Genomic DNA, 26,537 nt, shown 5'->3' with positions numbered 1-26,537 from the left:
CTCACGTTTTATCCTTCCTGAAATCTGGCATAGAAATCAATTTACATTTTCCACACCTTGGTAGTGTAAATCAGAAGCATATTTTGTAGTGTGAATCAGCAGAATATTTTATGTCTTTAATGAGTGCTAGATTTTAATGTGTCAGGTTTCTTAATAGGAATATGAATGCGGTTGGCTAATATGTACACACTGGCATCATCACACTTATTAATTTTTATTTAATTATAATAGCACATATACCTACTCATGCATTAAAAAGTTTATCTTGCAGTGTTATGCTATCACTAGCTTTCCCTCTAGAATATTTGGAGCTTAGTTTTCAATCTTTGAGATCTATGTTATACCCAGATGTTATATTTATATATATTTACTTATAGCTTTCTTTCTCTCATTCTTTCTTCTTTCTCTCTCCTTCTTTCCCTCCCCTTTCTTTCTTTCTTTCTTTCTTTCTTTCTTTCCTTCTTCCTTCCTTCTTTTCTTTTTCTTTCTTTGTTTCCTTCCTTCCCTCTTACCTCCTTCCCCAAATAAACTCCTTTCCGTATGGCATTCCATTAATTTCATAGGAAGTTTTTGCTGCTTTATAAATCCCACTCCTCTGACTGTTTTCAAAAACATTACTTCATTTTTTTTTTTTTTCACAAAGGACCTTTCTTTCTTACCCAGAAGCGGACTGTGGCCTTGTGCATTACCATATCATAAAATGAAGGTGCGAGTAGGAAACCATTCCATAAAAAGAAACCATTCCCGTGACAAGGAAAACCGAGCCACAAGCAGGGACTACAGAGGGTCCATCTCAGTGATGCAGTGTTTTCTTTCAAAATGTTTTTCTTCATTTTTAGTTTTTTACTTTATTTTTAAGTGACCGCATGTTCATTATACAAATGAATGAGTTTCATTTTGGTCAGTTTCTATGTGCACAAAACACGCTTGGATCCTCGTCTACCACCCCCTTGCCCCTCTTATGGTCTTAGCCTCTTGTCCTCTCCTGTATCCCCCTCCTCTTCCAAAATGTCTGACCGCCCTGCGGTGACAGCCTTGTCCCCTGTGGGTCCCCCTGTACCCGGCAAGGTGTACTCCTAACGTGCTCCTGTACTTTATTGCTTTATTCTTAGATATGTGCTTGCCCTGCGTGGCACTCCTGGTAGCTGGACAAAGGTAGACTTCACAGCTGGGGCAGTGTTGCAGAAGGGGCCTGGCAGGCAGACCTTGCCATGCTGGGAGTGGTGCTGCGTGCAGGAGAGGCTGAGCGTGTCCGTAGTGCTTAGGGAGACTGCATGTTGTGCACTCACCACACGCCTGGCCCCGGGTGCCCCATCCATGCATGCGTGCCCTCCTTTGGGCTCCCAGGGGTCCACGCAGCAGGTAGCACTCATCATGGCCTTACTACAGGTGAGGCTGGGAGAGGGTTCGCCCTCCTTCCCGGCTCCGTAATGGTGAGCAGGTGTTCCAGGCAGAGGTGGCCTCCGCGGCCTGGAACACACATCACCTTCGTGCACAGTAGCCTCTCACGGTCAGCAACAGACTCCTGGGAAAGAGGCAGCTCGAGCAGGACTCACTCCCTGCGTGCCTGCGGAGTGCCTCTCGCTTTGTAGGGACTCAGGATGGAGTGAGTAAGGATGAGACTCTTGGCTGCAAGGAACGTAGTGGCTGCTAAGGGGGGTAATACGCTCCCGAGAGATGTGAGAGTGACTCAGGGCAGAAGGTGAGGGATGTCCTAGGGAGGGGCCAGGTAACGGGCATGAGCAGCTTTGGAGAAAGAGGAGGGGTGGGACAGCATCCTGCTCACAGCAGCAGCACGTGCACACCACTGTGGGGTCCCTGGGCCTTCTGGCCACGTCTGAAATTCAGTCCCCATTCATTTGGAAGCAGCTGAGCACTGGGAGGAAACATGGCGTAAAATCGCAGCTTGCAGCGTTGCACTCAGCACTCTGGCGTGCGCCATGCTGGCTGTGGGCCACAGGGCCTGACACTGGCTTCAGACCCCTTGGTGTGGTTGGGGACCGGGGGCAGGCGGAAGGAGCCACAGGGATGCACGGTTCCTGCTGGTGCTCGCCTCTTGGCAGCCTATAGTGTGTCTGAGGTGGAATTTGCATGCAATCAGCATTCATTTCCAGTCTCCTGCTACTAATAGAGCCTCGTGGAGGACTTGAAAAATCAGCCTTTGCACAGGATTAGACCAGCAAGTTCTGTATTGTTAGGAAGAGGAATGCACGCCAACAGTGAGACGGTGAACACTAAAACAAAAATTTGTACCTACCACTGCTGAGGGCTGGGTCCAGTTGTATTTGTGAGACTCTCCCCTTCAGATAAGGACAAGGAGTCTTTCTCCAAAGGTGGAAAAGGAATGAAAAAGCAGCAGCCAGCTGGCAAGCGTCCAGGAGTCTTTGTGGATTCGGTGTTGAGTAGCTCAGGGTCTGTAGTTTGGCACCACACAAAGGCAGGTTCCTCAGTTCCTCCTCTTTTTTTTTTTTTGTACTGGGGATTGAACTCGGGTCCTTGCGGGTCCTTGTGCTTACAAGGCAGGCGGTGGAACCTCTGAGCTAAATCCCCAGCCCTGTTCCCCCTCTTTGATTCCACACACGTCTCGAGTCACCGGCTCCTGAGATCTGGACAGAGCCAACTTCTCTGGGCACAAAGAATCAATGAAGGGAGGAAGTAAGGGATGCATTTATGACAGAAGAGCTGGGGGAAGGGACAGAACCAAGTTCTCTTTGTCGGGCTCATGTAGGGTTAGATGTGTGCATGTCCTGAGGGCTGGAGAAAAGTTTGAAGGGCCTCATTCATGAGAGTTCAGGAGAGCAACAAGATCGTAGAGACTCGCAAAAGCTCTGCCAGCAGGGAGCTTCAGTATTGGTCCCATCCCTTCACAGAAGGTGTGATCGACAAATATGGTGAATGTTTCGATTTTTTTTTTTTTGAAAAACTCATTACAGTGAAAGACTCATGGCCGTGAATTTCCCCCAAAGTCTTCCCCCTCACTTCCAACACACTTGTCTCATCATTCTTGCCACTTTCTGGAGCATTTCTGGAAGGCTTCTTTCTTGAGCGTCTTCATGTGGTATGATCAAAATTACGGTGAACACCACTGTCGCGTGCCATCCAACAGACAGGCTCATAAAAGCATCATGGTGTGTCCTCATCCACATTATTCACTAGATCTGTTACTTTTGGCTTTTCCCCCAAATCGAAATGACCACTAAAAGGAAATGCTTTGAATCCATTCAGGACATTGAGGCAGCCACAACAGTGCAACTAAAGATGCTCAGGAGAAAGGAGTCCAGAGTTCCTTCAGAAAGTGGCCAGGACCATGGGATGAGTGTGTTTAAACCAAGGAGGAGGATTCTGAGAGGGATTAATGGCAAGGTGTCTTTTACTGTAACAGATATTTTAAAACTTAAATATTTCCATTGTATTTCAATCACACCCCATACAGCATAATTCTAACCAGGGCTTCACTTCTTACACATGGTTCTGATGAATAATCCACTCTAAAATGGACCCTTTTTAGGACCGTCAGACGAAAGTAGTTGAATAGAATTCTGCATAGAATTCTGCATTCACTGAATAACCTCTCAGTGTATAGGTACATTTTCTTGAGCAAAACTGCTTTGGGTTAGTTTATGAGGAAAACACCCACTTGCACAATCCTAGAGCCCAGATCCAGAGTTTGTGCTCAATACATGATTTTTAAAGGTGATGTCCTGGGGGGCAAGTGTTTGGTATGTATACTGAATTGCTAGGAACACAGTCAAGAGAGAGGATGATATCTGTCTTCCTCCTGTATGTGTAGACAACAGCCCAACTGTGGTGGGACTTAAGATGACCCTGCAAAAATTGTTTCAAGCAGCCACACAAGTTGTGACCCACAGTCTGCCTCCCTCTAAACCAGGATAAAAGATCCCTCCTTGCAGACAGGAAGGCCTTAAAAATCAATGCGCCCTTTCACTTTGTCACCCCTTTGTTCTACACAGAATGTAGCTTGCAGTCTGAGACTGTGTATTTCCTCTGGGGTTCAGTGCATGAATTGTCTAACTAGAGTTTCTTAAACATTCTTATTGTTGATCCCTGGGATCTCTTCTAAGACATGAAAATATCATGTTCGTTTCTGATTCCTGCTGAGCATAGAAAGTCTGGGAGAAGGGTCTAAAGGAAGATCAAAGCAGGAAGAATCCCCACAGGCAAACTGTAGGAGGAGCTAGAAAGAGAGAAAGAGGAGAGATTCAGAGAAGTAAGGGGTGACTAGAATTCAGTGGCAAAGCCTACTTCAGGGAAGAAAAATGAAAACCAAAGAGAATTTTAGAGACAACAAGAAGAGGTAAACGGGGACAAGGGAAGGCAGCTTCTACCGTTTTAGGATTGCAATGAATGGCATACTGAGTGATATTTAAGGAGTGGCAGTCGTTAAGAGTGGGCTGTACTTGGCATGAAGGGATAATTTGCTTGGCTGTGTCTGAGCTTAGCTTGGCTTGGAGACCTTGAATCAAGTGTTGGAATCTGTAATACATCTTAATCCACCTACCATCTGATGCTGTAACTGAATGGCACAGGTTCAGTTATCAAGAATGAAAGTTTGTTTGGCTCCTTGCATAAAACCCTTGAAAGTTCAAGACTGGGCAGCCACATATGGAGAGATCTTTCTTGTTGGTAAGGACTCTATGTACTGTCCCAAGATGGCGTAGGACATCTCATGGTGACCAGACCTCCCAACTCAGGTCTCTCTCCTTCCTTTGTCTTAGTTATTTTTCTCATTGCTAGGACAAAATTCCTGACACCTGCAAGTTAAGGGAGAAAAGGTTTACAGAAGCTCACAATTTGTAGAAGTTTCAATGCTTTGTTGGCTGGCTCCAAGGTGGGGCTGCATGGCAGTGGGGCATTGCAGACGAGAAACAGCCCATGGCAGGGCAGGCAGGAGGCAGCAAGCGGCAAAGACCAGCAGTCAGCTTGCCTTCCCTCGCTCCCTTTATATTCTGCCCAGGCTATAAGCCTGTTGATTGGTGCCACCCACACCCAAGGTGAAGCTTCCATTATCCACACCCAGAACTATGCTAAACCCATTTAGTTTTCACATGTCCTAGAGCTAGCCAGCTCTAAAAAGTCCCACCTATGAGTGCATAAGGCTTTGGCAGAACACCTAGATGCAAGCTGTAGCACAAGCCATGATCTCTTCGGGTCAGGGCTATACCCTTACAGCTGTCCTGAACCTTCATTACATCCCAAATGTTCCCCTTGCACCCAAACATTAGAGTGAGATTAAATTCCCACTCTCTTAATATCCTGCATGGGAATTAAATTTCAGTATGAGTTTGGGCTGGGATATCCAAACCATAGCTACATGGAATTGTGTGATTTTTAGCTTAATGCCTGGGCAAGAAGTATAATAACCAAAATGATCAACAATTCAAATTTTGCCAGAGGAGGGTGTCCAGAGACAATGGGACAGCAGAGTTGAGGTGATTACTGAGAGTATGATTGATGTAGCCAATGACAGGAGAGGGGTGAAGAAAAATGGCGGCCAGTGCCTTGGGAGGAGATGGATTAGAGATCAGGACAAGATTCCAAATACCACTGTGGGAAAAATTTCAGAGGCTGGGACAGAGTACCAGTATTTAAATTCCAGAGGCAGAACTATTGCTGGTATCCCCAGGCCTGTGGCATACCGGTGAGATGATAGGTAGAAGAGGCGTTCCTGGTGTTGACAAGGTCAAAGAATGGGGAAGCCATTACGTTCAACAGGCGCCATGCTGTGACAATGCACACACAGATAAGCCAGTCCCAGCCATCCTCTGATTGCTATGGCTGATTAGCTGGATTTGCTTTTGGAGTTGTGACTGACCAAGGAGAAGGAGAGCAAAATGTGGACTCAAAAGGAGTAAGCTAGAACCATTGTAGATCACACACTTCTTAAGAGAGCATCCAAGGTTATCAAACAAAACCTCCAAATATGTGAAAGTGTTGTCGCTGCTTGGACACCAGCTGAGACTTCTGTGTTGTGGGTTTGTAGGCAGAGAACAGAGATGATCCATACACAAGGAGCATGCTGCTCTTAGCTCATGCCCTTGTTAGCTCACCAGCATGGCGCCAGTCTGAAGAGCTCAGTGCAGTGAACATGCCACTCATTGTCACTTGGTAGCTAGGGTCAGCGTCACAGTGAGATATGTTACAGCCTGGTGTTCTCAGAGGTGATAAGAGCCAGAATATAAAATCGTGTGGTCCTGAGACTGGTGAGCTTCTCCAGGCAAAGACTATTAGGTGTGGTGTGAATTCTTCCATGTGCTTTTTTCCACCTCTTTGGATTCTGGAGATTGAACCCAGGGCTTTCTTCCTGAGCTTTTCCATAGCTCCCCCCCCCACCTCCTTTTTAAATTTTTGAGACAAGGTCTCACTTAGTCTTTTTGTTGCCTAAGTTGGGGTTGAATTTGCAATCCTCCTGCCTCAGCCTCCTAGAGGGCTGGGATCACTGATGTGCCTTTAATTTTCATGTCATTTAAACGTGAACCCTATTGTTTCAATTATAATCAATAAAGAAAGGCATATGGTACTGGCTCCCAACCAGAAGGATTAGTAGACCAGAATAGGAAGTCCAGAAAAAATAGTCTCATGAAAATGTAAAGGTGGCATTTCAAAGCCGCTCGATAAGAGTAGATTACATGTTCATTACAGCACATTGATTAAGCTGATAGGGAGTGGGCCTCAGTGAGCATTATAGTGAACTCAGTTATATCTGACTTGGTGGTCAGTATTTTGCATTGTATCACACAAGGCGCATTTCAAATATTCGCCCTACACATTTCATTTCTAAACCCTAAGGCATCTATCGCACAATTATTAAAATTCAACTTGAGTAGCAAATTAGACTTTATTTGCATTACTGGTGGTTTTCTCCATGGGAAATTCCTTTTGGAGTTGTCAAAGGCCTCTGTGTGTGTGTGTGTGTGTGTGTGTGTGTCCATAGGATACTTTTGTGTTAAGTTTCTTTTCCACTCTATCCTTCAACCACACTTTAAAAAAATGAGTTTGTAAAATCTGCTTAAGTCAGTAACTTCAATGTCATATGAATTCCCCAAAGTGGAAACCGCAGCATAACTTTTAAGAAAATGGAACTCCTTTAGCTTATCTAGACTATCAAATCTTGGTAGATGCTTGGAATAGCAACTTAGCTCTGCATCAAATGAAATGTGGCCTATCCTGTCCTATCACTCTAAACCTTTACTGCTAAGATAATCATGAAATCAATCTGCAGACAGGCAGGAATCGCCCAAAGACTTTTAAGAGGGGCTGGTTTTCATGAGTAGGTTTCTTGTGCAAGTCTAGACGGGAAAGGTGTGCAATAATAGTGCCTATCCAGACCACAGTTCAGCTGAATGCAAGATGCATGTTGAGCCTGTGAAAGTTCAGGAAGATGTCTCAGAGGTGATAAAGCCCCAGTATTTAAAGGCATGACCGATACAGAGTTGTGTATGCAAGATTCTCCTTCCACAAGTGACAAATGGATTTGCTAAAGAGATAGTACAAAAATAGCAGGAAGAAAGGTACAGATTAAACTTCAGGAAATGTGCTGTGATGCTATTTGGGAGTGTTTCCTGTATGCTTTCAAAATGCAAGTTTTCCTGAACTAGTACATATCTAACATTATTTCTAGGATATTGTTTGATCTAAGTTGATCTTCCTTTAATCCCTGAAGAGAGAAAATGGAATGTGATTTTCTTAGTTACTTTCTCATTCCTGAGACACAATGCCCACACCTACAGCTTGAAGGAGAAGGGGTTTATTTTGGCCCACAGTCTGTAGAGATTTCAGTCCATAGTTGGTTGTCTCCAAGGTAGGGGAGCGTGGTAAAGGGGGATTGCAGAGGAGAAACAGTCCATGGCAGGGAAGGCAGGAACAGCAATCCATCGAGGGAGAAGGGATATGTTCTCTGTAATTTTATTCTCAATAGACAACCTCATTAACAGTTTACTGATCAGGTTTCATTTACATATTGCCAATATCATCTAGTAATAGAAAGATCTGACATGTTTTTTAAAGAGTATTTTACACAAACTCTATGTATGGTCTTGCAGGTTTCTTCTTTTCTAGCTATAGATTTGAGCATTTTTGACTTCAACATTTCAATTTTCATTTCATTTTTCCTGGCCTATAATTCACCATTTTTATGTGAGGGGCATCAGCATTTTTTTTTTCTCTTTCTAGCAATGCTGGTAGTGAATATTTTTTTCTCTAAAGCTGTGTGAACCATTTCAAAATTAGAATTCAGCAGAATTAAAATGCTGTGTCAAAAATCTTTAAATTTTCAAATTTTATTTAAAATGACCTAAAACAGTATGCTCTTCCTCCCCCCACCATAGTAACAATAAGATATTCATTCATGATCTATGAGAATGCTAATTTTCTCATTTGCTTATTGATGTTAGTATTATTAATCTATTTTATGCTTGTCAGGTAAGAAATGTATTTTGTTATTGAAATTTTCCCTTCTATTATTCCTGGAGGTGAAACTCTATGAATTTTAGTCCATGATTGTATTTCTTCTCCTAAGAATTCTGTGTTCGTATTCTTTGGGTGCCTTTTTTTTTAATTACATTGTAGACATTTTTCTTATTGACTTATGTGGGCCATCTACATATCAGAGATTTTAATATTTTACTTGATGTTGCAAATATTTTTCCTCCTCTCTTGTCTTTTCATGTTGTATATAGAGATTTTTGTGATAAATTTCCTTCGTCAAAGTTGGTAATACCAGAAGAAAGAAAGATTTCCTTATCCCCAGCTCCACAACAAAATTATGTGTTTTCTCTTATTTTAACCCAATGTTTTTATAGGCTATTGTTTTATAATTAGATATTTAATCTGGAAGGATGTGTGTGTGTGTGTGTGTGTGTGTGTGTTAAAGACTGCGCTGTCATTTGCCCAGTTTTATAGATAATGGTCTTTCCTGCTAAGTACTCTTGGCCAGCGTGTACCTCTGAGAGCTTCAGTAAGAAAAAGGTTGACAGCCAGTTGCTTTACTTTGTCTCCAGGTAGCACACAACAGAGTTAAGTCTTTTTGCATTCCACATGAGGCTCGTAGTAACGAAGCCCTTAGAACCACTGTAAGCCAGGGACTGCAGCCCAAGATTCTTCCCCCTGGGGTCCCCACCAGCTGATTCATCAGGCAAGGTTTACCTGTGAGTGGGCAGTGGTGAGCAGCCCACACCTGTGCCCAGCCACCCACACCTGTACACTTGGCACCATTGGTGGCCGTAATGCCTGCCAGCTAGATAAAAGCAGTTCAGGTCCAACTCCAAGAGCTCTGAAGGGCCCCCTGTGGATGCTGGGAGCTGCTGGAGACTCCTGACAGCAACATCATTGGACTAGCTTCTGTAGCCAGCATTTCTAGGTAGAGCATTAGGGGGAGATGAGGGTGGGTGGGTTTCCCAAGAGCCACAAGCCTCAAAATCTAGAGAGGTTGGGTTTTTCTCAGTTGACCCCAAAGGAAGGTTCCTGCTTTGTTCCTAGACATCTTGCCCGGGCAATGAGGAGGGAACATCCGGCTGATACCACCCTGCCTTCCCCTGTGGCAACTCTCCTGTGTGATCTCACCTGCATCCAGGTGTGTAACTGTAACCCCCGATGAAATTCCTGTGGTGCTTGTGAATCTGGATATGTTTCTTCTAGAGTGCTTGAGTCATCATTGCAAAGGGAATTTGGAAAAGGAAAGAAGTGGGCACTGGTATGGGTTCATTGTGTTTCTAGAATCCTCTGCCACTACTACTGAACAGACTCACCTTCACTTGCTAGCTACAAACCCTCTGCCTGGAATTCTGCATCCGTAATGGTTTCTGCAGCACTATAAAGGATGAGTATCTTGAATGACTCCCTTTTCTAGATTTGTAAACTGAGGCACATGGGATGGAATAATTGCTTCAGGAAGCTCATGGGCAGGTGGCAGAGACAGAATTCAGGTCCAGAACTCCATGTGTCCACTCCGTATGGTATCAGCACGTCCATGGTCCCATCCGCCTTATGGCTTCTGCATATAGGGGAAGGGCAGAGACTGTGGGGCCAGGTTGCCTGCAGTTCTATGCCCTATTCTTTTAGTCAGCTTTCTCCTTGGTGGGACAAAATACCTGACACCTTCAACTTAAAGGAAGAGAGGTTTAATTTGGCTCATAGTTTCAGAGGATTCAATCCATGGTCAAGAGGAGCCAAGGGAGAGACATCATGGTGGAAGAGCCTGGCAAAGGAAGGCTGCTCAGCTCAGCCCACAGCAGCCAGGAATGAGAGAGAAGAAGGGAGGGAGGGAGAGACAGGAACAAAAATATACTTTTCCAGGTTATACCACATCCCCTTTTTATTGGAAGAAACCACCTCCTAACAGCGCACTGAGCTATGAACTTATCAATGGATGAATCTGCAGAAGTTAGTGCTCCATGATGCAGTCACCCTCTAAATTTTGGGCAGCATTCTAGATCTAAACCATGACACCTGTTGTCCACACTGAGGCTGGGAAACCTTGGTAGGGTCTTTCTTCCTCCGTGTCTCCATGTTCTTGTCTGTGGAATGGGATTATACCATTGTCTTTCTTGTTGGGGATAACAGAATGTGTAGGATCTATTGCGCACTCTACAAATATCTGTTATTATGAAGGTTGCATTTTAATATAGAATTTTGACTGCCTAGTAGCCTCTGTGGACTCCTCCTCTGCATGTCTTGACTTTACCACTGCCCCATGAAGGGTATTTACTTCCATTGTTTTCATACAGAATGGAAGCAAATGGCCCTAGATATGTTCAGGCATAGTTTTATGTGTTCGAGTCTTGGAACTTTTGGTTTTTTTGTTTTGTTTTGGTTTTTGGTTGGCAATCTAGCTATGAGAAAATTGGATCTGTGGAGGAAGAGTGAAAATAATTTGAAAATGACCCTTTGCTTACAGTCTGCATGAAGCAGTGTCTCAGTAAGCCTGTGGAAAAGGAAGTTGGGATCAGCCAGAAGCTTTCAGAGAGCTAGGTTTCTGCACCCTGGGGTGATTTCTGGCTTCATCTGTGTGGGTCACATCTCCTAACATGGTACCGGGATCCCTGGTGTACAGCAACAGTGGCTTAGCAGCTTGTTTTCACTTGGAGATTTAATCACAGAGGAAGAGAGGTTTCTTTACAAGAGGACCTTGAGTGTTATTTTTCACTTCCTCGCCAAAAGGAGAGGGAAGTGAGGGGAACTTATAAGGTAGGATCTACTTCCATAAAGGATGGTTTGTTTCTTAATACAAAATGAATCTCGTTCCCTGAGTACTCTGATGTCACTGATGCAAAAAATTAAAACTGAACAGAGCCCCCCATTCTTGAAATTATATAGGTGCTCACCTTACATAACAATTCCATTTATGTAAGGCCACAGTGAAGGATGGCTTCTGCCGTGTATCCATCACTTAAATTTTCAAGCAAATGCTTAGGGACATTCCATAATCTCCCTTTAGTCAGCCATGGCAAAGATAACTTTTGCTCACATTCATGCTTTCGACATACAGAGAATTGTTGGAGAAAGAACATTCTTGTCATAATATTTCCTTTCATTCCGAGGTAAGACAATAGCCAGAAGTGAATAAAAATGACAAAATTACAGCATTTTAGTTCTTTTCACTTTCACCACTTGAAGGAGGAATTGTCTGTCAAATACCTGTGTCTTCAATTGCTATTTATTGCCAAATTTCATCAGTAACAACCGTCTTATAAATGCATGTATGCATTTGGGTTTTAACAAGTAAATTCCCCATGTTTAAAAAGAGGGAAGCATACTTCTTTGACAGTCTAAATCTTTGAGTACATCTTTGAGGAGAGAAAAAAAAACTATTTTGCTTTGTTTACACAACTTGACATTTCCATTTTTGCTCAGCTCTGCCTTGCAATTAAGCAAAGGGGAAGGAGAGAAGTGAGATGACATTAGAACTTATTTTCAAACCGGAAGAATTACCATATTCTCTGATAAGGTTAGATGCCTCCCTATTAATGCTTCTTTGCAACTTTATCCTCAGAAGGTTCTGAGAGAGTATTGCGGTATAAACACGCTTTTTTACAAGCACCAGCCCTATCAAAGACCCCTGTGGGTCTTACTTAGATATTATCAGCCAAGGAGGGTTGCAGTTCATGTGCTTTGGGTGAATGAAAAGGAATCTGATCAAGACAGAATAAATAGTTTTATTACCACTGCAAATGTTACTACTGACATAATCCAAGCTTCAGAATTTACTTTTGTGTGACGATGGGTTTGTGTGAAGCAAATTACGGGCCACACTTTGGCTCACGGAAAGCTAAGGAATCCCTTAGTTTCTTGTGGCTCTGCAGGTAGCCTCTGCTGGCTTTTGTCAATCACTTTGTCTCCCTAACCTTGTACTGCATTTCCTGTTATGTGCCCAAGGTGATGCCCCCTCAGATTGGACACTTCCTGGAGGAAGGTCTCTGTTCCAGAGATGTTTCTGTTTACAGTGGCTCCCAGGTCTCAGGTCTGTTCTTCTGGATTTGCTGCTGAGCAGGTCTGGGAGATTCCTCAGTTTAGAGGTCACTGGGCAAGGTCATCTCCTTCCTTACATATAGTCTAAATGCTGGCTTCAGCTTCTCTTTCTGCTATTATAGTAAGAGCTCTTGCCCTTGTGTTAGGAGGGACAGTGACTTATATGAGAAAGGGAAAGTGTAAATAATTCAAATGGCAAGATACAGTGTTACCTCGGTTTATGAACGCTTTTGTTTCCAAACATTTTGGTTTGCAAGCAGAAGTGTTTGGCAAAATTGTGTTTTTGTTTGCAAACTCTGCATCAGGTAACGAACACGACTGAGGTCATGTTTCCCACACAAGCACAAAGGTGGCCATCTTTTCCAATCTCGTGGAACAAATTAAGTTCATGAACCGAGGTAGAACTGTGAAAGGTGGGTCATAGGAAGCAGGGAAGGGGACCAAGAGATGGAGGGATGGAGGAGAGAGGGAGAGAAGGAAAAAAGGAAGTAAAAAGGATTAAGATGTTCTATATACAAACATCAGCTCCCCAGGATGAGTGTATTCATTGTGTATTGTGGTTATACTGATAATAAAAACATCTTCTTGAGCTCTCAAACCCTTCTCATTAGCACAGTTAGTTTTCTAGTTATCTATTTCAAGAAAAGATGTATTAGAATCTAAGAGTTTGGATTAAAGCTATGTTTTAAATGACAGTTTACTGAAAGTGGGGTCTGATCAGGGATTCAGGAAACACCAAGGTGGAGGTGAAGCTACTCAACTCATGGCATGAGGGAGGCAGAGAACAGACAAAAGGACTAGGGACCGGATACTGTCCCCAGGTGTGGCAAGGTGGTGGTAGTCAATGTGCCCGGCCTTTCAGTTGAATGCCAGGAAGAGTTTGAATCTGTGATTACTAGACTGGGTGTCGGCCAAAGGAAACATTTTCAATTTCATATCTTCAACTTTACATGGTAAAATCGAATGAAAACTCTAGTTCTAAAACATAAATGAGTGTAAGTGGTGTGGTAGGGCATTGTAAATTGAGAATTCTGCAAGGGATGGTTTGTTAGAGAGTCATTCGTGAGCTCTGGTGATTCTTTATTCTTATTTCTCCTGTTTCTACCCTCGCAACTCAGACAGCTTGTTCAAAGTTGCATCTGTAACCAAATGTTGCTGGAGAAGTTCAGACTTTCTGTAGTCAGCATTCTGAGTGTCCACCAGAGGCCCTTGTGTTAAAGGTTTGGTCTCGCCATATTGGGATGTAGTTAGTGGAAGCGCCAAGTGGCCAAGCCTTGTTTGTGTGAAGAAGTTAGGTCATCATGGGAGATTGTGGGCTGCAAGCTCTTCCTCTTGCTGTGTTGTCTTCCCAGCTATGAGTTGAGCAGTTTTGATCACCCACACATTTCTACAATGATGTGTTTCTTCCCTTCAGACCTGAAAGCAACAGGCCAAACCAACCATGGACTGAAACCTCCAAAGCCATGCGCCAAAATAACCCTTTGCTCTTTATAAGCTCATTATGTAGGGTTTTTTGGTATAGTGATGGAAAGCTGGCTACAACGAGGCTGATGTGTCCAGAGAGTCACACCGATTTTGGTTCTAGAAATGGCCTAGTGAGCATATGGCTAACCTTGGTAAGACTAGGTCACTCCCGAGGCACGATCCACTGGTAACCATTCCAAGCAGCAAAGAGCTGCACTGAAGTACCCATCCCTTACATTCTGCAAGAAGAGAAGCTCTAGGAATTAAGAGTGGCATGGCTGAGTTAAGAGGAGACAGACGATATGTTCAAGCTGAAATCCACCACTGCAAAATAGTCCCTGCCAATTTGACTGCTCAAGGAAACCACACAGGGTGGTTTTGGTGACCCTATAACAGATGTGTTCAGAGGGGCCTCCTCTGACCAGCTGACCCCATGTGGAATTCCTCCCATCCAACTGACAGCACCATTGTTCTGGGTGACTTTGCCTCATTTACCCAGGAGGACGCTAGTGAGTTATGTAGATGAGGGCTGGTTGCAGTTGTTCAGTTATTTCCAGGAAATGCAACACCTGAGGAAAACATACACACACACTCACACACACGCGCACACGTGTTATTGTGAATCCAAGAAGGCAGCTGAGTGGAGCTGGGAAAGCGTCCCAGATGGCTCGAGCAGATGTGAGTGCAGGAGAATGAATCACACATTACAACTCTGACTAGGGTGAAGGTGAGTGTAATGGAGGAAATCACAACATTATCATAGCCACCAGGTACAACAGCATCCAAGGAGGGTGGGTTTCCAGGGAACTAGATACACTTACTTGGGTAGGAACTCACAGAGTTGGAAATACAGCAGCTGAGTGAACCAGGGGCCACCTTAGAATGGCAGCGCATCAGTCTTTCAGTTTTCCATGTCATAACTCATCTTAACTGCATGACTATTAGTGTTTATGCACCGCATATAGAACACACATCCAAGGACTTTTGGCGACTCTTATGAAAAAAGTAGTTCTGGAAATCTGTCAAATGCCAACTCTTTTTTAAAATTATATATCAACATTGATTACACATCTTGTCACATGGAAACTGTTTTCAAAGGGGAGGTCTTCTGACACTCAACATCATCAGCATCCCGTGGAAGCATTTTTTAACAATCAAAGTTTTCAGACCCCACACCAAACAAGCTGAATGCAAATCTTTGTTTTAGTGCAGTCTCCATTAATCAGCCCATTAAAATTTGAGGAACATAGGTATATAATAAGAATGCACTGGGCAACCTGTATCCTAAGTACAAGGGTCTTGATTATTAGTTTGAATTGCCCAAGTAGAATGGGAAAAAAAAGATGCATAAGTTGGTCAAATCCATTCTTTACTATCGCTTTGCTTGGTTTTTCATAGCTATTTGAAAATGAATAGTAATGTCTTTGGAGCACTTTGGAATGGGACTTTTAGGTTACATAAAAGATGTGGAAGTGAATAAAATAACAGAAGAGATGGTCTCTGAATTAATGGCTGTGGTGGGTCTGGTTGAGAGGATAAAAAGCAAGAGCAGGCATAGAGTTTGTGGATCTGTCATGGTTAGGGTCAAGTTGATCCACTTAGGGAAGACCTTCAGAAAGGGCAGCTGTCCACCCCGTCATCTGTGGATGGCCAGCGTGCTTCCTGGCAGCATCAGAATCGCCCAACACGTAGGTGCACCCATTTCTCGCCAGCCCAGTCATTAGTGCCAGTAGCAGCCACCCTTGCTTCCTCGTTTAGGAGGAGGACATGCAGTCTGTGGTAAGAGTTTACCCTCCTCCTCCTCCTGCTTCTCTAACTCCTGAAACCATTCTGCAAGAATATCATGTGCATCCCTTCCCTCGACCTTGTTGTTTGGCATTTGCCTAATTCATGCCCCGCCCCAAAAAAGAGTAAGGCAAGACCCCACATGTTGTTTAACTATTGTACCATTGTGCTTGCTTTCCTTCAAAAATCCTCAAATCAGATAACAAATAAAAAGCTAAAAAAAAAACCAAAAAACAAAACTGAAAAGTCCCCCAAAGACAGCACATAATGCTTTTATTTTTTTCTCTCAGCCAGATAAAGCCTAATTTGAGGAATTTTTTGGTGGTAGACTATTTTTTCCTTTGGGTCATCTTTTTCTTTTATCTCCTAATGCGTACATTAACAGGGGTCTGAGAGAGATTTCCATACATGCATACAATAAATTTAAGACAGGGTCTTGCTAAATTGCCCGCGTTGGCTTGGAACTCCTGATCCTACTGCCTGAGCCTCCTGTGTTACTGACGTGATAGGAGTGTGCCCACCACAGTGCCCAGCTCACGAGTCTCAATTCGGCAAAGTACGCGGGCTTCAGTTAGGCAAGGTGGTGCTTGAATTCCATGGTCAGAGTTAAAGTGTGCTCAGCACATACCCTAGGGGTATTCCCACCCTAAATGCTTTGTACCCAATTCCTTAGTGCAGCTCACTGTTCTTGTCTTTTACATCTTCCAGTTAGAGGCAAAAACAAAACAACAACCAAAAAATCTTGAGGATTCAGGCTTCAAACAAGTCTGCTTAAATCAGGACTTAAGTAAGAACTTGAATACTTAGTTCTTGCTCGCCAAAGACCTGGAATCCTGGGTGTACATTTAAAACCCCCCTGTGTCCCGCGTGGTGTACCTCCCTGCTACTCTCTGACCAGCAACTTGTTTGTAGAAGGAATCCTTGGGATAAACGAACTCTGCAGACTGGTATTTAGCTTTCTTCTACCGCCTACACCCGCAGTCGGTTCGGGGAAGAGTCCAGACTTCCTCTTTTCCAACTTCTCTTCTTTAGGACAATCCCATGTCCAATCAGACAGCCTTTGCTGCTGATAACCGGGCTCCCATTGTCTGCAGTTAAATAACAAAGTGCTCTCGAAATCACTTACTGTCTGTATTTGTTTCATTCGGGGGCAAAAAATGTGAGAGAGCTGTGGAAATAAAACCTTTCATTTCTAAGCTATCCAGCAGCCCACCACTGGTAATTCAAAACTATCATCCTATATAAATTGGTATCATTATACCTCAAGAACCTCGCTGAAGAATAATATTTTTGGACCTCTGACTTGCAATCTATTGCTCTTGGAGAAAGAATAATACAGCATCATTTGTTCCCATGGGAGATTTCTGTGCGGAATTTTGAGGAGACGAATATATTAGACCTTTGATGGGATCTATCTTATGGAAAAATCAAATGGTTAGTGGGCTCTGGGCTTTACAAATGAAATTCTGGCATGAATGTGCATAGTACAGGTCCTCGGCGTGTCTTTTGAGGGAAGGAAGGAGTAAAAGGAAATCAGAAGTCTGACAGTGTCTCAGCAGAATGAGCTGAATTTCCCATCACTCATACCTGTGTAAGGCTCTCAGCTGCTTTCTCCTGTACTAATCCCAGCCCGCCTGTAGATGAAGATGATAAGCCAAGTTATCGCTCTGGGCAGCGGAATAAGAATGAGCATACATTAGATGCGTTACAGTGGTCCTTTGAAATATTGGGATTCAGGGGCTGCATCGGGGAGGGATGTTAAAATGGAGATGGAGGAAGGTCTGGTTGGAGAAGTCTGTGCATAAATGCAGCTGTAGATCTGTCTGGAGAGAAAACAACCAGCGGGCAAAGAGCGAATGCGAGGCACCTGGCTTAAACAAAGGAAATGACTTACGAGAGAGGTCTGGGGGGAAGCCCTGTCCCCGCAACCCCTAGGGTACCCCATTGCAAATAGATCACATATCGAGTAAGGACAACAAAGAGTCCAAGGTGCAGTGTGGAGGCATTTTGAAAACCAAGAGCCCACTGTGAGTTATTTTAGGGTTACGGAAAAACTGAAAACGCCACGTTTTCATGTATTCCCTGTTGGTTGCCTGCAGTGTCTCTTATTTGTTATATCTGTATTGCCGCGGTCCATTTGTTGTCACTGACAAGCTAATATTGGTAGATTGTTATTCCAGGAAGTCCACGGTGTGTATGACGGTTCACTCCTTCCACTGCGCTTTCCGCGGCTGTGGAGAAAGGTATGTCCTGACCCTGTGTCCAGCACCCTGCCAAACGCTTTCCTTGTCCTGGAAATCCGCATACTCCCCATGTTCACCTCACCCTCCCTTCTGAGCCCTGACAACCATTCACCACTTTGGCAGTCTTTATTGTTTTGTTAGCACATGTTGGCCGGACACAGTGATTCTGTCCCTCGTGAGGAGTTGGTACATGTGCACAGCACGTCTTCATCCTCTCTTCAACTCCTTCCCCTCCTCTCCGTCCTTCTCTCGGTCTCCTTTGCTTTCGCAAAACATCCATCTCCCTGTTTCCTGTTAGCTTTCTTTTATTTGGCTCTTGATGTGTATATTGGGTTTCTCATAGAAGAGAAACCATATGATATTTCAGGTTGGGTGTCTGACTTATTTCACTTAGCATTATGGTCTCAAAGTGCCTCCATTTCCCTACGCCTGACTCAAGTTGATCGTCCTTTATGGGAGAGTCCTACTCCATTGTGTGTAAATACCTCGCTTTATCCCTTCCACTGTTGATGGACAAATAAGCCACTTCCAAGACTTAGCTATCATGAGCCGCCCAGGGCTATAAACCTGGCTAGGCGTGGAGCCCTGTAATATGATGTCTTTAACTCTTTCAGGAAGATATCTTTACTGTCTGCGTGGTTTTGCCTTTTTCAGAATGTCACACAGCGGGGGCCGTATACTGTATTGACTTTTGGTATCAACTTCTTTCACTTTAAAATGTGCCTTTGAGGTTCGACTCTGGCCTTTCACAGCTAGTTTGCTCATTTCTTTCTTTCTTTTTTTTTTTTTGGTACCAGGGATCGAACTCAGGACCTTGTGCTTTCGAGGCAGGCACTGGAACCAGGGAGCTAAATCCCTGGCCTTGCTCGTTTCTTTTAGGGCTGGATTATGTTGCCATTGTCTGGAAGTACCACGCCTTACTTATCCACTTGCCTGTTGGATGTCATCTTGGGTGTCTCCAGGGTCATGGCGATCGTAAACAAGGCTGGTATAAATTTTTGTGTGTGGGCTCTGATGTGCAGAGAAGTTATTATAGAGCCAGGTTTGTTTTTTTGGTTTTTAGTGGGTTTTTTTTTTTTGGCAAAGCCTTTTTTCCACAGCGTTTTTTCTTCATGCTACAATTCCTCTGAATAGATGAAAAGCGAGTGCTGTTTGAAATGCAAGTATGTGGCTACTTTGCCTTTGCCTCCGAATTAACTGCAGGAAGAGAAGGAGAAACCCTCAAGCCTCAATCTGTATTATTTCACACGGAAGTTGCTATATGACCAAAAGCATCGTTCCTTTTTTCTTTCAAAGCCTGAGGAGGGTTACATTGCCTTGTTGCTTCTGTGTCCCCTCGTGGAACTAATTACCGTTTTCAAAGGAATAAGGGTTAAATTAGTGTCACAGCCAGACGTCCCCGCGGCCAGGTGAGCCGAAATGCACAGGTGGTTTGCTTAGCTGGACCAGATAACAGCAGAATACATGTCCACATGCCAGTGATTTATCGTGGGGGACAAATTACTGAAATAGGCCTTGGGTGTCCTGTTTTTCGGTCCTGAGAGCCCCACATTGATGTTTGTGATTCAGGTGCTGAGAATGTTCAACACTGGAGTTAAAAATGGAGCAAGACTGAACCGAGTCTACCCTGTGGCATTTGCAATCCACTGGCAGATGTGAGCCTGGCAGCAGGTGACTTGGCTGTTGTTTCTGTTCTGCATCAGAAATCATCTCTGCTGCCTCTGGGCAGGGGGTTCATTCTGTGATTCTCCTTCCCCTTTTCTGGAAACTGAGGCACAGAGATTGTCTTGATTGGATGTGATCCATCTGCTGAGTAGGATGTATTAGCATCTTGTATTCATCTATTTCCGCTGCAAAGGATACCTGGTATCCTTGCGGAATCTCAGTTGTTATGGGCACGTTACAGTGATTAAATGAACCTAACCCCAGTGTGGTTTCCACGTGGAGATCACCGATTTCACCCTCAACCCCCAGAGGATGTGGAAAGGTTTACTGTCCCACGATAGGGCTGATGGGGCGAGCTGCTTGCAGAACAGCTTGGGAGAGTGTGGGAAACAATGTGGAATGTGGTGTGGATAAAGAAAATGTGTATAAACACCGATGATGAGCATATAGACCATTTCCAAGCTTTAGCTGTTATAAATCGTGCCGCTCTAAACATGGATACACACGGATCCCTGTGATATGATGTCTCTAACTGTTGGGGGGAAGATACCTAGAAAGGAAATAGCTGGGTCAAATGGGATTTCTGGTTTTAGTTTTTTGAGGAATTGCCATATTGATTTCCACAGTGACTGTCCTAGTTTACATTCCCACCAGCAACATAGAGGCATTCATAGGAAAGTGGATACGTCTTGAAACCATAATGTTGAGTGAAATACATCAGACACATGGGCTGACACGGTTTCTCTTACAGGAGAGACCGACACTGTAAATAAAACACAAAATTAAATATCAGGAAGGAAACAGGAAGTCAGGAGATGGATCTTTCTCAAATGGGAAGGGGGTCAGGAGATGGAGGGAGGAGAGGGAAGGGGGAACAAAAAATAATTGAAGGAGAAAATAGAAGTAGAGCTTTTGTAAATGGGAAGGGGACCAAGAATTAGAAAGAGCAAGGAGGGATGGGAGGGGTAGGGGATGTGAGAAACAGAAAAAGAAGGTGTGTTGTGTACATGTACTGACCCCAAACAAAGACTGTAAACATTATGTCCTGCAAACATGTCCAGACAAGACAGTGTGGCTGGGGTACACAGTGCAGCCTATTCAGCCATAAAGAAGGTTGGGCTCCTGGCATTTGAAATGGCATCGTGGAATGGGAAGACATGCTGCTAAGTGCAAAGAGCCAGGGAGTGCAGACTGGTGCAACCACTGTGGAAGTCAGTATGGAGATACCTCAAAGATCTAGGGCTAGAGGTCCCATTTGACCCAGCTATTCCCCTGCTGGGGATCTTCCCCAAAGAATTAAAAGAATCATACCATAGTGATATATGTACAGCCATGTTCATAGCAACACAATTTGTAATGGCTAAAACTTGGAAGCAGCCCAATTGCCCATGAACTGGAGACTGGATAAAGAAAATTTGGGTTTTTTTTAAAATGGAGTACTACTCAGCCATAAAGAATGAGAAATTAGAGACATTTATTGCTAAATGAATGCACATTGAGGCTATACTCTTAAGTGAAATAAATAGGATACATGTGTAAATACTGAATAGTTTCTCTAGTGTGAGAAACTGAAAGTGTAAATAAGGACTAAAAGGTAAAATAGATAATGTGAAATAGGAAGAAAAGGGGCGAAGGGGAAGTGGGAGGGGTAGGGGAAAGGACAGAAGAGACTGGAATTAATATGAGAAAATGAAAAAGTGGAAACAAAGTCTTTGTAAGTAGAGAGGGATGGAGGGGTTGAAGGGAGGGCAGAGAAAGGACGAAAAATAAGAACCAAGAGAGACTATGTAAAGGCGCAAATTTCCAATGATGAATGTCATCATGTTGTATTCCTAAAATGTACCAATAAAATAAAATTTTTAAAAAAAGAGAGACAAATGCCATCCAATCTCATTCATACTTGCAAGCAGGAAGTGTTGACCTCCTGAAAGTCAAGAGTCGATGCTGGCTGTACGGGTACGAGTCAGTTAAGAGATACTGAGCTACAGTCGGATTGGGGAAGGAAGCTGTGAGTTGCTACTCACAGTAAGGTGAGTTCAGCTGTCAATAATATCTTGTATATTTTTAAAAGAAAGAGCTAGAAGAAAGAATTTTGAATGCTTCTAGCTCAGAGGCGTATGACAAGTTCGAGTTTCAATTTTTTGAGGAATCTCCAGGCTAATATCCATGGAGGATAATATCCATATCCATAGATATGTTTTCCCTCATTGGAACTTTAAACAACATATGAAGTATGATCAACACATGTGGTGAGTGTTTAAAATTTTTAACTCTATTGCAGTAAAAGACACATTGCCACGAAACTCTCCTTGAGTTGCACACACTTGTGTCACCATCCTTGCCACATTTTGAAGCACTTCTAGAGTCCTCTTCCCTGAGCATCTTTATGAGAAGTCACAAAACAAAAAAAATAGAGTGAATGCTGCTGCCAGTCACCGTCCAACAGAATGGCAGGTTATAAAAACATGGTTCTGCGTCCTCATCCACTGGATCTGGCACCGTGGACTTCTGACTGTTTCCCAAAGTCACAGTGATCATAAAAGATCAATGTTTTGAATCCATTTAGGACATCGAGGCAGCCAGGACAGCAGCACAACTAAAGACATTTGTGAAAGAGGACTTCCAGAACTGCTTCAGAAAGTGGCAAGAAGGACGGAATAAGTGTTTTCGAAGGAAAGAGGGTGGATTTTGAGGGGAATTCATAGCAATGTATCTTTTGCTCTAATCCATTTTTAATTTATATATTCAGTTTTCACCACACCCTCATACCTGTTTCAAAACATCACATCATACCTCATAAATATGTGTGATCATTATGTATCAACTTAAGTAAATAGATAATAGAATCAGTCTGCTCTGCTAATTAAAGTCCAGCTGCATGCACTGTCTTACTAAACTGCAAGCAAGCAGTGTCTAACTATGGATCTGTGAGGAAATGATATACTGTTCATCTCTGACCCTTCATTCATATACTGACCCATCATTGTCTTCTGTTTAAAGGGCCATGGTAGCTTCCTAATCAGCCTGTTGTTTTTCTCATGAAATAAAAAAATATATAGATTGAGCCAGAGTCTCCTTAAGTTGTCCAGGTTGACCTTGAACTTGCGGTACTCCTGCCTCAGCCCCGTTCGCTAATATTGTAGGCAGGCACTGCTACACCTGGCTTGTTATGGAAAATTTTAATCGTAAGGAGACGTGTAATACAATAGAGTCAATCCTCATGTGCTCTTTGTCCGTATTAACTCAGTGGCTGAGGTCACCTGGCCGTTTTCCCACCCTTTCTTTCCCTCTTCTTGCTTTAGTTGGAGAAGGCATCATTTCATACCATGTTCAGTCACAGCACAACATCCATGGGTGGGGCCACATGTATCTCAGAAATGTGTGTTTCTCTTCTTTAAGGTCTTTTTTTTTGGCGAGCTAAGTCCACCCTCTGGCCTGTGCAGTCTCAGAGTCTGGGGATTGGATTCAGACTTACTTCTTGTTCTCTGGTTCTCCTGCTTCCTGTGGGTCTGAACTTGAACAGTCTCTTCTCTTTTTGCAACACTGTTACCCCATGAGCAAAGTGGAACTGCAGCTCTGACTCCAAGGGTTCCCTGGCGTCTACACCAGAGAACACCAAAGACACCCTTTGGCATGTAGGCAGACATCAGTAGGTGGCAGAAAGTAGCATTGCTGTTGCTGCTGTTGGTATGGTGATTTTAAAGCGTTTTGTTGGAGTGGTGGACAGTGTCAAGTTGAGGGAAAGAAGGGGGGAACAAGAAAAAGAAGCTATGAGAAACACTGATGTTCACGCTGGGCAGTTCTAGATTTGGGTGTCTACTGCAAATACTGAAAGATGAAATCTGTCCTGAAATATTTGCAGATGTATTTGCCCATATTCCAGGAACATACTTGCTCATAAGGTGGGTTACTTCTTTGGAACCTCAAAGCCATGGGCAGCTGTGGAGACCCCTGAAGTGCTCTCTCTCTCTGTGAGCCTCCTAAGAACCCTGGCAGGGCTGATCTTCCCCAACAGCGTCATACGTCAGGTGGCACAAGAGTGGCCTTACTGCTTTGAGAAATGAATGGGCCGCTTGGGAGGGCAGCTGCCTCCGTTGCCGTCACGATGACTGAGCTGCTCTCAAGTGAAGTCCGTCTCTGTCTTCCAGGGCAGGTTCTGAATGTGCTGGATGAGCTGGGACTGTCCAATGACACCCTGGTCTACTTCACATCGGACCAAGGAGCCCACGTAGAAGAAGTGACACCCAAGGGAGAAATGCACGGAGGAAGCAATGGCATCTATAAAGGTAAGAAGTGGTGGTGTGGACCAGTGCTCACGGCTCAATAGCAGGCCGCTTTTTCTTTGGTCTTAGAGATTTTGTGTTCTTTGCTGCCTGGTGTTATAAGATGTCCTCAGGCTCCATGCGGTACACACTTAGCTGACCCAAGTTAGCCTTTCTGCCATGGATCCATAGGCTTTAAAAGCCAAGTTCCATGTCCAGACATGGAATGATGCTGTGTATCCTGAATGCAAAACCCACCTGGTGTTGTGCTCCTGGTTAGAACAAGACTCGCTGTACCCTTGTGTTTGCATCTCCCATCCCAGCTATAACAAGTCGACACAGGCACACTGCCTTACAGCAGCACAGGTCCCTAACTCATGGGTTTGCAGTGCAGAAGTTCAAGGTGGATATCTCCATTGGTGTAAAACCAAGATGGCGGCTGGACCTGTCCTTTAACAGGCTCCAGAGGAAAAGCCATTTCCTGGCCTTTGCCAGCTTCTCCACCCTTTCTGCATTTCTTGGCTCGCTGACTTCTCTGGTTCCATCTTCAAAGACCTCAATTCAGTATCTGCAAACCTCCTTCCCCAGCCCCCTTTTGACTTCCAGTTCAATGTCATCACCTTCGCTCTCTCTGACCCTCCTGTCTCCCTGTTATGGGATCTTGGATCCTTGGATCATATTGGCCCCAAGCAGATAATCCAGAATCATCCCCTCTTCTCAGGACCCATTACTTTATTTTTTACTATATGTTTGCCCTACATAGTGATCACATTCACCACAGAGAATTTGTACCTGTACATAATAGATCTTAATTCTTCTCCTTTTTCCATTCCCCTTCCCTCCCTTCAACCCTTCTTCCTCTCCCCGTTTACAAAAGCTTGGTTTCCATTTTGTCTCTTCCATTCTCTTTTATTTTGAATCCTGTTGTCCTCCCTTCCCCTCCCTCTAGCCCTTCCCTAGTTCCCCTTCCCATTTGAGTAAGTTTTCCTACTTCCCAACATCTATTTTCCATTTTGCTTCTTATTTGCACTTTGGGTTTCTCACACTAAAGAAACCATGCAATATTTAAACTTGTGTGTCTGATTTATTTCACTTAAAGTTACAGTCTCAAGGTGCATCCATTTACCTACAAATGTCTTGTGTGTATCCTTATTTATGGCAGAGTACTACTGCATCATATATAAATACCACATTTGGGGGGGGTACCAGGGATTGAACTCAGGACCTTGTGCTTTTGAGGCAGGTGGCGGCACCACTGAGCTAAATCCCTGGCCCAATACTGCACTTTTTTACCCATTCGTCCATTGATGGGCATATGGGATGCTTTCAAGATTTAGTGATTATAAATTGTGCTGCTATACACGTGGGTATCCATACAGGACTGCAGTATGATGCTTTTGGCTGTTTTGGGAAGATACCTGGAAGGGGAAGAAGGGGAATATCTGGTTCAAATGGGACTTCTAGCTTTATTTTTTTGAAGAACCTCCATACAGTCTACCTGAACCCACAAGAATGTCTGCAGCTAACGCTTTGTCCCCTCCAAGCGTCCCTGGAGGCATTTCCATGGTAGACCAGGTGTCCCGAGGGTCTTTGGAGAAGGTGGGGTGACACCTGGCTCCTGGTTTGTATGGTGTGTGCTCTGTGAGTGCAAGATAATGGTATGTAATTGCAGTACAGCTGGCTCATTTCACAAAGACTTAGGTAAGATGAATAAGAAGATGAAGCTTTAGGTCCCTTTTGCAAGCACAAAGCAAGAAAGTACAGGCAGCCCTCTCATGTCTCTGTCACACTGATGTTTCACAGACTCCTGGGGAATCAGTGCTTACACCAAAAGTCATGCATGGTCAGTCTGTGGGGTGCTTTCATCCATCAGTGTGTGTCGAAATACTGGCTGAACATCTGCAGTATCTAGGCAAGAAAGGAGCAAATCTAAGACATGCCTCCGTCCCGGAAGGAACTCCTGGTTAACTGGTGGGTGGCTTGATGGGTATGTGGGAGGATAAGTTTGGGTTGGAAGCCTACAGGGATAATGAGGATGTCCATGTCCAAGGGCACAAGATGTTCAAGATTCACACAGGAAGGAGAGCTTTCCTTGACCAAGGAGATCCCAGGAATGGGATCCACAGATAGCATGGTGTGGAAGGAAGTAGCCGCTCACTGTGTGCGAACCTTTTGCCCTCTTTCTACTGCTTTGTGCCTTCTTTACCACTCCCCCTCAGTGGTAGCTCTTGGTATAAGGAGAAGCCATGCTTAACTTGTTCTGTACTCTCCCAGGAATGTAGTAAAGGTTCATCACAGTATCCAAGGCAAAGAGGTGGAGTCCACTGTGGTCTGTCCTGCAGGTGGTCCATGAACCCTCACAGTTACATTCGCATCTCTGTACGTGCACTCGGGGATCCGGGATATTCTGAGCATCTTTATCTGGGTGAGGACCCTTTATTAGGCCTTCGGTTGCCTGGTACCGAGCACATAAGTGCTCCCTTTGCTTGATGTGTCGTTGTTAGCAATGCAGGGCACGCAATCATATTCGGCATGGGTTAAATGACTGTACAGCTGTGTTTAATCCAAACAGGATCCACCCCATTGGGCTGCCACTCTTCCTCTATTTACCGTCTTATTTTAAAATAGTGAGGCA

General features: G+C 44.0%; 1 protein-coding gene across 9 annotated transcripts in view; it reads left to right on the top strand.

Moving 5' to 3' along the window:
* The window catches only part of Sts (steroid sulfatase), a 169,396-nt gene that overhangs the window by 107,883 nt on the left and 34,976 nt on the right, over positions 1 to 26,537 (top strand). For all 9 annotated transcript variants that reach the window (XM_004867344.4, XM_004867349.4, XM_004867343.3 and 6 more), the window contains one exon: positions 23,789 to 23,926. In XM_004867344.4, coding sequence (XP_004867401.2) covers positions 23,789 to 23,926 — 138 coding nt within the window. The remainder of the gene's footprint in view (positions 1 to 23,788; positions 23,927 to 26,537) is intronic.

Source organism: Heterocephalus glaber, unplaced genomic scaffold (assembly GCF_053883595.1).
Source record: "Heterocephalus glaber isolate CG9 unplaced genomic scaffold, H.glaber_assembly_v1.0 deba00001072, whole genome shotgun sequence".
NCBI classification, from domain to species: Eukaryota; Metazoa; Chordata; class Mammalia; order Rodentia; family Bathyergidae; genus Heterocephalus; species Heterocephalus glaber.
The sequence above is the reverse complement of the archived record's forward strand: the minus strand, read 5'-3'. Positions and strand labels throughout refer to the sequence as shown.